General features: G+C 26.7%; 8 protein-coding genes across 8 annotated transcripts; 3 read left to right on the top strand and 5 right to left on the bottom strand.

Annotated features, from left to right (window-relative positions):
* Nucleotides 1-80: 80 nt before the first annotated feature.
* On the bottom strand, nt 81-3,527 carry cubi_01344 (adenosine monophosphate deaminase; the record flags this gene model as incomplete). The annotated part of the gene is made up of 1 exon (XM_029018356.1): nt 81-3,527. One exon carries the CDS (start codon nt 3,525-3,527, stop codon nt 81-83), a length of 3,447 nt encoding a protein of 1,148 aa, XP_028873583.1.
* Nucleotides 3,528-4,262: 735 nt separating this feature from the next.
* On the top strand, nt 4,263-4,934 carry cubi_01343 (uncharacterized protein; the record flags this gene model as incomplete). The annotated part of the gene is made up of 1 exon (XM_029018355.1): nt 4,263-4,934. The coding sequence occupies one exon, from the start codon at nt 4,263-4,265 to the stop codon at nt 4,932-4,934; it is 672 nt and encodes a 223-aa protein (XP_028873582.1).
* Nucleotides 4,935-5,018: 84 nt separating this feature from the next.
* Nucleotides 5,019-7,007, bottom strand: cubi_01342 (uncharacterized protein; the record flags this gene model as incomplete). Its single annotated transcript, XM_029018354.1, has 1 exon — nt 5,019-7,007. One exon carries the CDS (start codon nt 7,005-7,007, stop codon nt 5,019-5,021), a length of 1,989 nt encoding a protein of 662 aa, XP_028873581.1.
* A 225-nt stretch (nt 7,008-7,232) lies between these two features.
* On the bottom strand, nt 7,233-9,299 carry cubi_01341 (RNAse; the record flags this gene model as incomplete). The annotated part of the gene is made up of 1 exon (XM_029018353.1): nt 7,233-9,299. The coding sequence occupies one exon, from the start codon at nt 9,297-9,299 to the stop codon at nt 7,233-7,235; it is 2,067 nt and encodes a 688-aa protein (XP_028873580.1).
* A 751-nt stretch (nt 9,300-10,050) lies between these two features.
* cubi_01340 (uncharacterized protein) lies at nt 10,051-12,543 on the top strand (the record flags this gene model as incomplete). Its single annotated transcript, XM_029018352.1, has 1 exon — nt 10,051-12,543. The coding sequence occupies one exon, from the start codon at nt 10,051-10,053 to the stop codon at nt 12,541-12,543; it is 2,493 nt and encodes an 830-aa protein (XP_028873579.1).
* A 278-nt stretch (nt 12,544-12,821) lies between these two features.
* Nucleotides 12,822-13,265, bottom strand: cubi_01339 (dynein light chain; the record flags this gene model as incomplete). Its single annotated transcript, XM_029018351.1, has 1 exon — nt 12,822-13,265. One exon carries the CDS (start codon nt 13,263-13,265, stop codon nt 12,822-12,824), a length of 444 nt encoding a protein of 147 aa, XP_028873578.1.
* Nucleotides 13,266-13,567: 302 nt separating this feature from the next.
* On the bottom strand, nt 13,568-15,532 carry cubi_01338 (uncharacterized protein; the record flags this gene model as incomplete). The annotated part of the gene is made up of 1 exon (XM_029018350.1): nt 13,568-15,532. One exon carries the CDS (start codon nt 15,530-15,532, stop codon nt 13,568-13,570), a length of 1,965 nt encoding a protein of 654 aa, XP_028873577.1.
* Nucleotides 15,533-16,262: 730 nt separating this feature from the next.
* cubi_01337 (uncharacterized protein) lies at nt 16,263-17,034 on the top strand (the record flags this gene model as incomplete). Its single annotated transcript, XM_029018349.1, has 5 exons — nt 16,263-16,323; nt 16,403-16,496; nt 16,554-16,623; nt 16,680-16,784; nt 16,867-17,034. The coding sequence occupies 5 exons, from the start codon at nt 16,263-16,265 to the stop codon at nt 17,032-17,034; spliced, it is 498 nt and encodes a 165-aa protein (XP_028873576.1).
* Nucleotides 17,035-17,158: the final 124 nt, after the last annotated feature.

Raw genomic sequence — 17,158 nt, 5'->3', positions numbered from 1 at the left:
AAACTTTATTTATTTGTCTTCAATCTCACTATATATATATATATATATATTTTTTTTTTTTATAGCCATGTAGAGAAAAATCATGGTTCTATTAGTGTAAAAGAATCAATATAGTCATATGGAGATACCATTTTGATGTATTGGTCATGAAGAGTGGGTGGATCGTCTAACTGCACTATATTTGTATAGGGGTCACTGATTGAAATTAGTGGCTCTGTGATTTTGTAATCTTCGAAAAAGTTCATGTAGTCTGTTACATTTGAAGTGCATAGACTTTCTTGACAAACAAGGTTTTCTGTACTACATGTTTCCTCATCCAAAATGACGGTTTGTCCGTCAGTCGAATCATTCTGTAGATTATTAACATTCGAACTGTGAAGATTGAGTACTTCATCTATATTCATTAAATTCAACATAGAATCCTTATTTAAGAACACTTGATCATGATACATTTTGAAGGGCTTGAACTCAATATTCTGTGAATATTCATGTTCATGAGCTTCAAATCCCTTGTTTAGAGATGAATTCTCATTCAATGTTTTTAATCTATTTGATTCTCCCGAGTAAACGTAATCCGTATTAAAGTTATTGATATAACTTTCATCAATTTTCATCTGAACTTGGTTTTCAAAAACATCAATATTTTCATTATTATTGCAACTATTTTCAACAACGTAAGAAGTATTCGCACATTCTTCTTCTGAACTTTTTAAATTCGAAGTTTCAGACAAGAATTTAACGTTATTCTGTTCAAGATTGGCTTCACAATAATTTTCTAACCCTACTAAAGCTGCATTGCTTTGAGAAAAACTAGTTGATTGGGTAAGATACGTTGATACTGCTTCTCTATAGGCATTTGTCACTTTTTCAGGAGAAACTTTGGAGTCTATGCTCTTTACCCAGTAATTTATCGGCTTTAATGATGAGTCCATTCTACTTTTTTCTTCAAAATTATCCATTTTGCCTTGAATACTCGTATATGATGAATTTTTCTCTGTAATCCCACTACTTTCACCAAAACCACTATATTTACACTGCTCAGTTTGCGACTGAAAAATACAAGCATGTTTTAATGCTTTCTTCACACCACCATAAATCGTAGGATTAAATGATTTAGTATTCATCTGATTTATAGCTCCCAAACGTTTATAAGAAACAATAAATACTCTTCTACTAGGAACCCAGATAATTCTTTTTGGTAGAGGTTTAAGCCGATTTGCCTGTTCATTTAAACTTAATACGCTATCTGCATCACTATCTTGACAAAAATGATTGTTATTTTCAATTTTTACGAATGTTAAATGTGCATTATTATTGTTAATATAGTTACTGATTTTTTGGGAAGATCTTTTCCCGTTAATCCCAGATTTTGAATTTATTGAAAGATTATTTGGTGATGAAATATTTTCCATATTATATTTATTTATATGCTCCACAAAATTATTAGAATGGTTTTTCTGAGTCATCGATTTCTGTTTTTTTATCCACTTTATTGCCAGGTTAAATGCTTCTAACACGCCTCTAGATCTAACTGAAAACCATGCTCTTCTTTTATTATATGTAATACTGAAACCTAACCTTTTTACACAAAATTTTATAAATGAAGAATAAGGAGGAACGAGTAGAATTTCAACTTGCTGGGAAATTACGCCTATATCATCTGATACAGCTGTAAGTATTTGCTTGTTCGTATTGTTGATATGATCTAAACTTTTAATCTCACTGCATCTATCAATGATTTCATGAATATTAACCAAATCATTATTTTTTGGGCTATCAGAGAAATTATTCGCATTTTTTCTGGAAATATCTCGAGCTTCTATTTCAAATAATTCATTTTCGTATTCTTTATTCTTTAAATCTTCGATTTCTTTTTGTCTCTTTTTCTTATTTCCATTTAAATTTGATTGATAATCTATATTCGTATCAGTTCTGTTTGAGTTATAATTGCACGCTGAAGGGTTTAATTCTTTATGTTTCGAGTTGTTAACACCTTTGTACTTAATTGAACAAATTGTTATGTAGTTTTTGAACAGTTCAAATGAATCATTTTCATTAGTAACTCTTACTCCAATGTATTCTTGTTCCTGTGCTAAGTGGTCATTAATACTAGCTTCCAATGGAAAATTAGTTCCCATCTCTTGCTTGTATATTCTGTTATTTTTTTGAATGTTGTACCTCCAAGACAAAGTCTCCAAATTCCACTGAATACCTTCTGGATATGGCAGTAATAATTGTCTATGTTGTTCTATTAGCATAGGTATTGGAATTCTTAAGTATTTATATTCTCCAATAAATTTTTCATTCATCCATTTTTCAAAGAAGTAGTAGAGCAGAACAGATTGGGAAATATAACACTTTCTTGTTAAATCTCCAAAATTGTGGCTTATATCGTCTCTCACAAGTTGGAACTCGCTGATTATCATTTCATTAATGTTTTTTGAAATATAATTTTTCACAAGTAATATTTCTATTGGTAAATTGCAATTTTGATCATTCTCATTTTCATTTTGTATACTTTCAATTGAAACCCCTTTTTTTGGTTTAAAACTAATTTTGTGAACAGAATTAAGATTATAAAGTTCTCTATCACAGCTGGTACTTTTCCAACGATCAAAGTAGTGGATTTGATTTTCTGTCAAATTAAGGGTATTTTCTTTTTCTCCTAGAACAAAAACCAAAGCATTTTTAAAGATTCTTGTTGAAAATCTGAATTCACCGTAGTAAAAACTACCAGGAGTGACACTAGTGTTGTTATGACTCCTATTGCAAAGATTGCAGTAATATTCATTGGTACAATTTAGAGAATAGGGAACAGAAATAATATGATTACTATTGTTGCTATTATCATATTCATCATTCATTCCTGATTTATTCTTTGTAACTGCAGTACTTACGGAAGAAACTGACACAGCTGTTGCTTCACAACTTTTTGGCGATTCTTTACAATTAAATCTCTCCAATTTTTGTTCAAGCCTACGACTTCTACTCCTTAATTTCATGACCTCATCCCCTATAGTAGGAATCAATAGATCCATATTGTTATTAACAGACAATACTAGCTCGTCTCCTGGATAGATACATACATTTGGATTTGAAGTAACATATAATCTACCATCAATAACCTCTAGATGGCAGTTACTTTCATCGCTTTCTTTCCACGTTTTTTGAATAAATCCAAGAATACCAGTAATATTTCTTGTATCTATAACAACTCCATTATATTTCCAAATCCAATTTAGAGAACTATTTAATTCAGTATATTCATATTCCTTACTCTTGAAAGCCAAACTATCTAAACTCAATAATTCTCCATAAATTTCACCTATTATTATTCTTTCATTATTTCCATTTATGGCTTTATTTCCAATATACCTGACACCATATCTCAAATAATCCTCATCTCCTATTTTTCCATGCTCTTCGTAAAGTCCTAAATAAGGAATTCCCAGTTCATTTGGAGACCAAATAATACTTCTTCCAGTTAATTTTTTTATTTCATCTCCTGATTTTTGTTCTATTATCATTTTTCTTTTTTTTAGAAATAATATTCAATGTTTTAATTTATTTTTTTTTTCATAAGTTGTTTACACACAATTGAATTTCATTTAATTGAACAGTCTTAATTAATCTTGATTAATGTTATATTTTAGTCATCAATTATTCCTCCACTATTTTTATTTATTTCCACCACTTTTTTCCATTAATAATTATTTATTTAACTGACTACTGAAGTTGTCAGCCTATGATTTTTTATTTCTGTGGGTACCATCCACAATAATTAATTAAACGTCACCACGATACATAATAATATTGTATAATTATTTATACTTATTTTTGTATTAAGGTATAAATATATAATTTTTTCAAAGTTTTCATAATTATTTTTTAAAATTAATATATGTTTATATTTTTCCCACAATTTTTATTGCATGCATGCATTATTTTTAATTGTGGGGGACTCTAATCCCACATCAAAACTAAATATTGAAAAAAGAAAAAAACGAGAATTTTCTTATTAAAAATTCATACAGAAATAATTTAATCTCTAAAATAAGAAGTAATTTCAAAGCTTTGAAGATAAAATTAAGCGACAAAATTATTATCATTGAAACATTTATAAGTGATAAATAAAATAGATATTTATGAAAGATTGGCCAATATTAAATATATACTGAAATTTTATTTACATTTGTAAATAAATAATATAAATTAAACTTAATTTTATTATTAAATTGTTATATTAGTCAATCATCGCTTTAATGAATCAATTAAGTAAAGAAATAAAACTATGTGGTGTATATGAATGTAATTATACAAACACAGGTGGAGAAATTATTCATATTTCACCGACTAATAATTATTATTCAGATTTAAATATTAATGAAGAAGTTACAAAAGTTTTACTTCCATATTATATTGATGTGAATTTTGATGGAATTAATCAATTTGAAAGTCAATATCACATAGTATTAAGGTTTAATAATACATCAGATAACATTATGGTAAGATTAAATAGGATGTATATAGTGCACGAGGGTATTCCTGTTCAAGTTCACAATCTAAATTGTTATTTACTCGGCAAAACAACCAAAATTAGTAATGATATGAAGCTAAGTCTATTGGGATCTTCTTCAATAAAAAACAAATCACAGTATTTCAAGTCAATCAGAGTAGTTATTAAAATTGACAATTTGGGGAATGAAGAAATAAATACAGGATTTAGCAATAAAAATTCGATTAGAATTCTGCTAGATTATTTCGTAGATTTCCATGGTTTAATTGCAAGTATTAACGTAATTCAAAGTGATATAAAGAATATTAATTTTATAAGGAACTCACCTATTGAAGAATCTGAAGAAACATTTTCAGAAACTTGTAGTGAAGATCATTCGTTTGCTCCAATATTAATGCCTACAATGGGGCACAGATAAAGACAAATTTAAAAGAAAATAAACAATAAGTTATTTTAAATATATATAAAAATTACTTTTGTAGATTCAGATTAATAATATTTATTAGTTTTGTAAAACAACAACTTTTGCTGACATAATTGGTGTTTCAACAAAATTATTTGTACTAGTTTTTAAATCAGCTTTATTATTATGCGTAATTTTATTATTCTTTTTCATATTTCCCGAGAAAGTAGTTTTAATGTTCTCAATACTAGTCTTTTTGTTTACGTCATTATCATATATTGATGACTTTATATTCTCAGATTCACTGTCTGATTTTAACGAGACTTCGTCATCTATCAAGGTTTGATTTGCATTATGAGACTTATTATCTAAATGGGAATCTGAAGTATTGGATTTTACATCAAAGCTTCCCCCAATAATTCTTATTTTAGATTTATATAACTTAGTATTCTCGTATTCATAAATTCTTTCATCTTTAATATTCATAACTTCAGTATTAAAATATAAAATCCACTTGGAATATAAATAAAAAATCTTTAAAGTACCAATTATATCTTGAAATTTTAAAATTACAATTGATAAAATGGAGAGAATTAAACCAGTAAGGTTATTATTAAGCCAATTTGACCAACTGCTTTTTAGAGATGTACTTAGAAGAGTTTGGAATCCTTGAACAGACATCAAACCTGTTAACCCAAAAGTTTCTACATTGTTAGTTTTACACCTCTGATAAATTCCAAGCATTGAAACTACCGAAAATAAAATAATAGCAATTTCCTTTATGCCAATATCAAAAATGGATTCAAAAATTGACCCAAATAAACTTAAGTTAGAAACATTCCCACTTGTCAAAGTTAATTTTGAGAGTTTCATATAAAATATAGCTTTAATTCCGATGCAAACAGGTAATACTATCAAAATTTGTCCCAAAGTCATAAAAAGGTGAATATATACGTTACATAGTTTCCTTTTTAGATCATCAATCGGGCTAATTCTGGTGAAGTTAATGTTGTATTTTGGGTTAGATTCTATTTTATCTGCCATTAATTCCCTCAAAATTCGATTGCAAATTAGATGAAAAATGACATCATGCAAGCAAGGAAGTATTAATGTTGGAATAAGTCCACAAAATAAAAAGCTAAGGGTTGTTTTCTTAAAGTAAATTGTCATTCCTTTAATTGGTGTAACTGAAAAAAGAGAAATGAAGCTCAGGAAAATAATCAATAAATTTTGATAAGAGATTTTATTATCAGCAATCATTCTTGATCTTTGAAATAGTTTCTCTGTTTCTAAATTAATATTTTCAGTTATTTTGTTGCTTTCAAATGCTGAGGAATTTGAAATATTAATTGAAACATCTGGTTGATTATTATCGCAAACGTTTAATTTAGTATAGATCATTTTGTCTTTGCAGGCTTTTGTAAAGTAGTATTGTTTATTTATTTTATATGTAAATATGAAGAATATTAAGAGAGAAATTAAAGGAGCAAAAGGCTGGGATAAGGAAATTATTTGAATTGGAAAAAACTTATCAACCAAAGGTTGTGATATCGTTAAAATACTGGAAATGAACATCCAAATAATTAGTGATACCTTCGACTTTCTGGAAAGATTAATAAAAAGATTACTCACATTATTTATAGAGGAATCTAATGAACTAACATCTCTTGTTGATCTTTTGGTTGCCAAAACATTAATTCTTCCTTTTAAATAATGTATTTCAAATAGTAAAAATATTAGTAATCCATTCCCAAATAGCGATCTTAAAATTATAAAATCAACCATGCTCTTTCTAAAATTACTCATCATAGCTTTGTGAATTAGAGACAATACAACTCCTCCTAAAAATACAAATTGGTTTTCTATAATAGGTAATAGTACTTTTCTTGGGTGCGGTGGTAGTTCATCAAGTAATTTTTGTCTTTTCACAAAAAAAGAATTTCCATTGATTAGTCCATTATTGAGTAATTTTCTGTCATTCTTTCTCTCTTCAATCGCTGCTCTCCTGTTATTTACCGAAAAAACCTTTCTTGATTCTAGCTGAATTTTTTCCAATACTACTGGTCTATTTGGTTCATTGGAATTCATTTTTTAATTTAATACCAGTATAAAAAGGAGTAAAATTGTGAATTTCACTACTTTAAATTTTCTAATATGATAAAAATAATTGAATAATCAAATTTCTTTTTTTTTCACACATTGAAGAATTTAATCCATTAAATAGTGATCGCCTATGCACACCAAATTATTTAAATTTTTTTTTTTAACCAAAACAATAAAAAAAAAGAAAATAGTTTTATTATTAAAATCCTTTTAATCTGCATTCTTAGTTATTGAAATATCAACCCCTATTGAGATATGATCTGAGGGATATTGAGGAGATGGAAGGGTATTAATAGGAATTAACATTGATTCATTAACATAAGGTAAATAATTGTTCAAAAAAATGACATACTTATCAGAAAAACCTGCTTCTTCCACTAAATAAATATAATCTAGTTGACCAGAAAATCCTTCAACCTTGTTTGTAAAAGGATAGTATAATTTGTTATTAAACCCTTTAGAGTCAGAATTTTCAATTCTTTCTTTTTCTTTAACACGAATTTTAATGTTTTTATACTTTCTGTCCAAATAAATATCCAGTAAATCAATACATTTGTGATTGGTTTGAAAATCGAAACCCAGATTATTTAACTCAGAATTATTAATTAAACCTTCTTTGTCATTATTTCCATTACTCTCATATTCAATATTGTTATCTAAACCTCTCTTCTTTTTATATTTAAAAAGCGCAGAATGACCCCATTCAGATGAATTTGAAGTAATAATACCTTCAGTAAAAAGTGTTCTAGCATCTGAAATTGCAAGTGTATTGAAGTCACCTAATATAAAAGAGAAAATGTCCCTAGATGGAAAGTCTGTTCTCAATCTTTTTAGGTACTTTTCAATTAAGTCCATGAGCAGCTTTGCTTGAAGAATTCTTATGTGTCCTCCTAAAGGATGGTAGTAGAAATGTGTATTAGCAAACAAATAAATCACTTTCGTAATTTTATGTTCCAACACAGTAATTTGAAATATTGTTGTAATTTTATCTAGTAAACACTCTGTAAAGTTTGGCCATTTTATATTAATTTCTTTATTAATCTCTGGATAGTCTTGAACCAGTATTTTTTTGAAAAGTAGTGTCTCAGATTCTAATATATTAAATAACTCTTGTTTATAAAATGTTGAGATATTGGCATATTCAGTGTGGAAAACTCCTGAGTATCCCTTAAATTTCATTAATATATGAATAAATGACTCATATAAACACGATTGAACTTCCTGAAGACCAATTACATCTGCTTCTAAATCAATAAGTTCTCTAGCCAATAAACTTCTTCTATAATATGAATTTAATGCATATTTAGGGCATTTTGTATACATTTCATTTAGAGCCATGTCTGTTTGGGCACAAATTTCTGATAAAATATTGAAAGTTACTATTTTTAATCTATTTACATTCAGTTCAGGACTTAATTTCAAGTCATTTTTAAAACTATTTATTCTTTCTTCTCTCCAACTTGGTTCCAATGGCTTATTAATATGATTAAACCTGTATATTGTATCAAATAATTGGGAAATTTCTGAATTTAGAATTATCCTGAATATTATCGAATAGTTTTCAATGTTTTCAATTACTCTGTCAATTTCTTCTTTATTTGCAAATATTAAATTCAAGTCACAAATATAATTTTGATCAATTTCAAGTAAGTTTTCTGGAAGATTCGATAATATATCATGATTTGTTTTTGTTTCACTTGCATTATATTGTAAATACCACCTATATGAAAAATGGCTTAAATCACCTTTTATAAATGTTATATTTGGTACTATTGGAAATCCCAATCTAATTTCGTTTTTTAAAACCACAGATTGAACCAAAGGTACGTTCTTCTTAAGTAAATAGTAAAATTCTTTGCATTTTTCATTATTTGCCACTATATTAACTTGAACAATATCCAGATTCTCATTATTAATAATATCTTCTAGCGTTGTATTTTGAATATCATTCAAATTCTTATCATATATTTTTACATTAATTTCTATTTTAAAGTTTTCGTTAAATCTTAATTTGATAAAATTTTCGATATGTTTTTTCAGATTCAAAGAAAGCCTTTTGATAAATATAGTCACATTCTCAGTTGGAGCCCTATTCATTGTTATTGATATCTTTTTGAAACAATTCCCATTTTTTACTTCGTTCTTAGCAATTTGTGAGAAGAAATCTTCAATTTCTTCATTTAATCGTATTAAACATTTAATGATAACCAGATTTTCAGAATCACATTTTGTGAAAATAATAACTCCATTGTTTGTATCATTTAATTTTATTTTCATTTTTTTATCATTAGTTTATGTTTCCCACAAAAAAAAATTATCAATATTTTCCGCCCATATATATTATTTCAAAGGTAAATTATACAAATAATATTATTTAACAAATATCTTTAAGATTTTGTTCCTACCAAAAGATCCTTCCAATTTTTTTAGAACACTATTCTTGGTTTTTAAACTCAATATTTGATGATTAGTAATTTATTCTAAAATGAGACTTATAATAGCGAATATTTTTTAATACATAACACATTTATTAATTTATTTTGGCAAAATATTTCCCACAATATAAATATCTTCTATATTATTATATTTATCATTAATTCACAGTTAAATTAATGTTTTAGCTTCTAGAACCTATAATAATGTTGTCAAACACGAAAAACAAAAAAGAGAAACTGTAGTTGATAATTTATTAAACTAATTATTGAATGAAGAGAATGTTTCAAAAAAACTTTTAAAATTAAAAGATATCAAATCATCTAACTATAAACTATATGTAATAGTTATACGGTGAAACATGAATTATACAAAAATTTTAAGAATAAAATTACAAGTTTACTTGAATAATCTTATTTTACTTTAAAATATAATTAATTGCGCCAGTTTTAGCGGCATTTTAATAGATACATATATTTGTAAAATTTGACATTAATATGAATTATTATTAAATTACTTAAAATACACTGTATATTTTGAGTAGTGTTTCCTACTTTTTATATGTATTTATAGAGGTGGTATCACCGATTTAAGTATGAATGAGAGCTTATTGTATTTTCCAGATGAAGAATTGGAGGAAGAGGAGGTAAATGAACAATCTAAATCCGAGTCTATCTATAATAGTAAATTTTCGGATATAAAGGGGCTTAATAAGAAATTAATTTCTCAGTTAAGCGCTTTGGGATATGAAAAAATGACCAAGGTTCAGGAAATAGTTATTCCAAAGATACTTAATGGAGGTGATATATTATTTAGAGCTCCAACAGGAACAGGTAAGACCCTTTCGTTTTTGGTACCAACAATACAGAGAAGTTTATTGAATGAAATAGAGAAAACAACTATCAGTAGAAGTGATGGTACAGTTATACTAATTTTGACGCCAACAAGAGAGCTTTGTATACAGACTGTTGAGACTGCAAGATTGATTGTTCAAAAAATGCCTTGGTGTGTAACTGGATGTATATGCGGAGGTGAGAAGAGAAAAAGTGAAAAAGCAAGATTAAGAAAAGGAATTACAATTTTAGGAGGAACTCCAGGTAGAATTCTGGATCATATTGACTCAACAAACTGTTTTAAGGTCACTAATTTAAGAACTTTAATAGTAGATGAAGCTGATAGATTATTAGAAGAAGGTTTTGGAGCATCTTATAAAAAGATCTACCAATTCATCATGAATAAAGATGCAAACTCTAATGTCTGCGGATTGTATAATGAAGATGATGATGAGGAATTATCTATGTTATTAAATGTTAAAGTTAATAAAGAGAAAAGATTTGACAAAATTAACAAACAAATTATTTTGGTCTCTGCAACATTATCAAAACCTGTAGAAGATTTAGCAAGATATTCTCTTAAGAATAATCCAGAATGGCTTATATTGGATCAATACAAAGAAATTGGTCACAAAAAAAGTGATGGAGAATTAGAAATAGTTCAAGATGCTTTAGAAGGAAGTCAGAATATTCCGAGTAAAGGATTATTTTCAGTTCCAATTAATCTCCGTCAAGAATACGTGGTTGTTCAAGATAAGTTCAGGATACCTGCTCTTATTTCTTTATTACTTTCACGCACAGGGAATGGAAAAAGAACTGTGTTATTTGTTTCAAGTACTCAAGTTGTTGAGTTTTATTTTGCATTGCTGCAAAGTATGAGATGGCCATCAAAGTTGCTAATAAGAGGGGGGCCTGATGTTAAGAATTCAATAAAATTGTTAGAGAATTTTAAAAAAGAGATTGATAATAAAGATTTGCGTAATGAAACAGAAAATGGCAAAATTCATAATAAATTTAAGATGAATAAGAAGAAAAGATTTAATGACTATGATAATGAATCTGATAGCGATTTAGATAGTGAGATTATGATTTCTGATTCTGATTCTGAATTTGAATCAAGAAGGAAAGATAAGAAAAGATCTGATAATAATAATTTTTTGAAGGGCCATAAGAAATGGTTCACTAACAATTCGCAGTTAATTGAGAAATTTGAAAGTATGTTTGATAATTATATATTCAAAAATTCTATTTTTGACGATGAAGTAGAAGATAAAGAGTCTTCTAATATAATTGGTGAGAATAAACATTTTCATATTAGTGATGAGATGGTTTCTAATAATGAGAACATAACACAACCACCGATTTTTATGCTTCATGGGCATATGAATAAAGATGACCGTCTTGGACAATTAAGTTCTTTTGAAAAAAGTAAGAAAGGAGGAGTTATTATCACCTCTGATGTAGCCAGCCGAGGACTTAACTTTCCAAAGATAGATACAGTTATACAATTCGATCCACCTCAATCAATTGAAGAATATGTACATAGAATGGGAAGAACTGCTCGTATGGGAGATAAAGGAACAGGAATAATTTTTCTTAGACCCTCTGAAGAGGGATATTTGGAAACATTAAAGAGTTATGATATTACAGGTAAAAATGGAATTATAAAATTAAGCGATACTACAATTTGGGAAGGTTTGATATCAAATAACAGTAATTCTGGTAAGATAGATGATATTTCTGGTTTCTTTTATTCTATTATTAATAAAATTATTACATTGGATCCAAATGATTCTCATAATGAATTATTAAATAAGGCCAGAAGAGCTTACATTGCTTATGTAAGGTCATATATGAGCTATGATCGTGAATTTTCAAAAATTTTTTCCATTAAAAAACTTCATCTTGGGCATGTAGCATCTTCTTTCGGAATTAATGAACAACCAAATAAAATCATTGGGCATATTAAATATTTAGATGGTATTATAAGCCATAAGGATAAAATGAATATAAATAGCAAGATGAATTCAAACAAAAAAAACAAAATCGGTATAATTGAAAATTCCAAAAGAACGGTTAGGGTAATTAATAAACCAATAAATAAAGTTAATAAAGGTACATCTATTAGAAAAAAAAATGAAAATAAATCAAATTTCAAGGATTTTAACTTAAAATCTGATTCAAGCAAATCAGAAATCATTGATAAGGCACTACAACTTATGAAAAGTAAAAGCGAAATTCATGTTGAACGATAAGCTGTTAGTTTTCCTATTTTCTTCCAGTATTATCTTAATAACTTAATATATATTTAATCCTTTAAATATTGCATTTTCCTCACATACTTTTTACATTTTCCTGTTTTATATATATTGAATTTATTATTTAAACTAGAAATATCGAAAAAACAATGAGATAAAAATCGAAGTAATTAATATCAATTTTCTGAGTCTGTTTTTCTATTAATCCAATTATCTTATGTTCAATAAATTGTGTATGATGATTAGCTTTCATCTACACTTTTCATGAACAATAATCAATATGCAACTCCATATACAACTACAACACAATGCAAGTTTTTGTTATCCCAACGATGGGTAACACTTCCATCATTTGCCTGGTCCCAGTAACATGTTGTGAATAAATGGAATCCTGCAGGGCTTCTCTGTAAAACGATAACACTCACAATATACTTAAATTTTTCACTCAATTTACGTAAATTCTCTAAACATTGACTTGTAATCGAATCCACCCATGTCGTAACTTCGGATGCATTATATTCAGTTGATTGGTCCAGAACAGAATTGATTGATGTAATAATACAATCTTGGACGCCATCTTTTATTGAAGAAAATGAAGATATTGACATTTGCCCATTAGAGAGAGAATTTGGATCAAAATCGTGTTCTGCTGTACCATCTGTAGGCACTTCAGCCGATTTAATTACAGAACTTGAAGGGTTATTCCCTGAACTCGACATTTTAATTAGAGTAATAATCAATAAACTTAATTATTAATAAACTTTTCTGGTTTTCAATATATATAATTATGTATATATTTATATACAATTTCCCTTTGCTAACCTGATATTTAACTTGATTTAGTTAAATGTGCTAAAGCCCACATTATGAATATACGAGACTAGATGGCGCCACCTTATCCCGCCTAATGTGTGCTAAATTTGAGATTCTAATGTATTTATTATAATAAAGCGAAGTAAATAGAAAAGAAAAATACAAAAACGGGGGGTTCAAATAATAAAAGATGTTTTAAATAAATAATTTAACATACATTGTTTGATGGAATGGCTGAAGATGATGCAGTTGAATTTGTAGTTATTGTATATTTATCATCACAAAATCCAATCTTACCACCCTCAACTTTTAAAGAACTTCTACTTGTGATATTATCTAATCTCTTGATAATTTCATTGTATTTTTTGTCGTCACTCAAAATGATCGTATCTTTTTTATTGTTTTCAATATTTTCATTATTTATACTGTCATTGTTTGAGGTGTTTGTATCAATGGCTGATTTATTCTCAATGTCTCTATCAAAGTTATCAAAAGATTTAATTGATTGACTCTTTAGAATCTCAACCTCTTTTTTGTGAGCTGCAACAAATTCATTAATTATCATTTTTTTTTCTTCTTGGAACTGTAATTCTTTTCTTTGTAATTCTAATTCTAAATTATCGATAATGTTTTTATAATTCTCTTTTAATTCATTGATTTTATCTTCATACTCTATTTGCATATTTAACAATTCCCTATCTTTATTACTTTCCATATCAATCAATATATGCTCAAATTTTATCTTGAAGGCTTGAATTGAATTATCTTTTTCTTTATTATTATCATTAATAATTTGTTTATATTTCTGTTGTACTAACCTTAATTCTAAAGAATGATCTGATTTCATAATATCAATTTTTCTTTTATTCTCCTGTAACAACTCATTTAATTGTCTATCATGCTGTTCACTTATCTTTTTCTTTTCTTCGATAAAATAATCATTCATTTTATCGATATCTTCTTTGTGGCTTGTTATCATTAATTTTATTTCCATATCATGATTTTTTTGTCTTTCTAGTAATCTTTCAATATATTCATTTCTAGTACGGTCATAAAGGCCATTATATTCCTGTGTTATTTTCATTATTCCTTCCCTATAATTTTGAGCATCTTGAAATCTCCCAGTTCTCAACATACTTATTTCATTAATTGAGTCTATTTTTGATAAAGTTTGATTATTTTCATTTGAAATAAGATTAGTGAGAATATGATCATTTACACTATTGTTATTATCTATACTGCCATTTACCAAATTAATCTGTTCGTCAGAACCAACTATTACATCAATAAATTTTTTTTCAATAGTATTGTCACTATTTATGGTCATTTCCAATATTTTTTCAATCGATAGGTTGCCCAATTTCTTACTATCTTTATTCGAAGAATTAAATTTTAATGATTTAATTAAGTGTGATAATTTGATGTTATCTTGCTTTAATATAAAATTGTTGTTTGTTATTTTTTTATTATTCTTCTTTTCTTTGAGAAATAATTCAGACAAATTGTGAAAATAATAAAAAAATGATCGGATTAATTTAATTGATTCAATATTTAATTTCAAATTATATTCATAATTTATTATTAATTCTTTATTTGAATTATATAAATAATTTGTTATTTTGTTATATTCTAAAATCCATTTCTTATAATAATCCAGTGGAAATAGGATCTTTTTATTATTCAATATTGCAAATATACCCTTTAGGCGATCAATAAATAAAAGAATATCTTGTATTGTTGCATTTTGATCATTGTTTTTTGAATCAATATTAATTGTTTCGGTTAGAATTTCTAATTCTAACAAAGAAATTCTATCTATTTTCTTCAATAAGCAATTCTCATTTTTTTTCCTATTTTCGGATGAATTTCTACTTGTAGATCTTGCTGAATCCATTTCTTTTACCAATTCAATTTCAATTTTTTTTAATTCACTCAGTTCATTTCTTGCAATCTTTTTTGATCTAATTTTTTGTTGCAGACTCTCATTGTCGCTATCATTTTTATTATGTTTTAGTAATCTTTTTGGTGTTGTGTGGCAGCTTTTAATACTTATTTCTTCATAATTTTCCTGTTTATTTGAACTAAAACAACTGTTACTAGTTTCTGAATAGCTGCTAGACTCTTGATCTTTGTTCATTATTCTTTCATAATATTCTTCATTCTCAAAGTTCATTTCTGAAAGGTCTTTTTTCTTTATAGATCTTCTAATTAAACATATTTAGTTAATTTGCAAGAAAAAAGTTTTTGCGTTAACCTAAGGAATAAAAACAATACATCAAGTATTCATTAAATTGTGTTATTTAGTTATTTACTCTTTGCAATATTAATTTTATTATACTTTTTTTATGCTGTTATTGTTGCATTTGTTTATTTATTTTTAAAGGCCACATAAAATAAAGATGCGCCAAATGTGGATGTCAAGTCTCCAATGGACCTTTTTAGTTATTGCATGCAATAATTAAATAAATACAATTATTAAAAAAATGGTTTAATAATTATAAGTAACCGTTAAATACAATTTAGCCAATTTTTAGGTATTGGCCAACCTAATTATTTATTTATGCTGTTTATAATCAAAATAATCTAAATTTTCACTTTCTCTAATAAAGTTTCCATTTTAAAATTCTTTAAAAAAATATATTTACTAATAATTTATATTTATAATTTAACAATTAGCTAAAATTAGCTATATTTCTAGTATAATACCTACAGATTTAAGATTAAAAAGATTTTTATTTACCGGTACCAAAAAAAATTATTATTTTTCAAAATAAATTTGCATGTAGCATGTAACAATGTGGAAATTTACGTGTATTTAAAATGAAAAATATTAAAAAAATTATCTGTGAGTTTTATTTAATTCAATAAAATTCTAGTCTCTAAAAAAAAAATTATTAAGGAAAATGGTTGTTGAAGAAATTGAACCAATACTAATTCAACAACCTGATGGTAGTTCGAAAATAGGTAAGTTAAAGTAGAATTAATAACCAACAATAGATAATAATAAAGCAATTAATTTTATTAAATATATTGTTAAATAAAGGATTGCCACATAAATTGGATAAATTATTGTCTTTCAAAATTCAGCATAATCCATTTGGAGAAATGTGGGATGTTCATTCAATTACTATTGAACAGTTAAAATACATTTATACAAAACATGAAATTTATTTTTATTTGTTTTTCTCTATTAGCTTATTATTTGAAATGGCAGTTATTCCTGCAATGGTGAAAATTATTTATAGTATATTTAAATATAAAATGGTAAGTAATGTGAATTATTGTAATTACAATATATAAATATTGAATTAACTTCTTAGATTTTTAATTACTCTACTTTGTTAGCAGGAATAGTAATTAATACTATTTTTACAATAATATTGCTAACTTTAACAATAAAGAATTTGTTTACAAGATCTTCAAAAGTAAGTTGTAAAAGATAAATACAAATCATCAAAAAGTTTCAAATCTTATTGCTGGATTTGTCTATTCCTTAAAATTTTTTAGAATTGGAAAAATTTTACATTTATTACATTAATTTGGGTTGCATGGCAATTAATTACACCTACAATACAAGGAAGATATGTATTGATTGTGGTTTCAACACGAGTGATTTCAGCAATTGTCGCAAAATTTCTATCGAACATATTAGAAAAAGCGTCCTTACCAACATAACAAGCTATTGGAAACATTTTTTATTAATTCTGAATTTAAATTAACTAATTACATAACATACAATATTTAGTTAAATTTTGGGTGTGTTGGGGGGGCAGAAAATGCATTAAATTATACAGAGAAT

The sequence above is a fragment of the Cryptosporidium ubiquitum genome (genome assembly GCF_001865345.1).
Source record: "Cryptosporidium ubiquitum isolate 39726 chromosome Unknown contig_20, whole genome shotgun sequence".
NCBI lineage: Eukaryota > Apicomplexa > Conoidasida > Eucoccidiorida > Cryptosporidiidae > Cryptosporidium > Cryptosporidium ubiquitum.
This window is presented reverse-complemented; position numbering and strand designations above follow the sequence as displayed.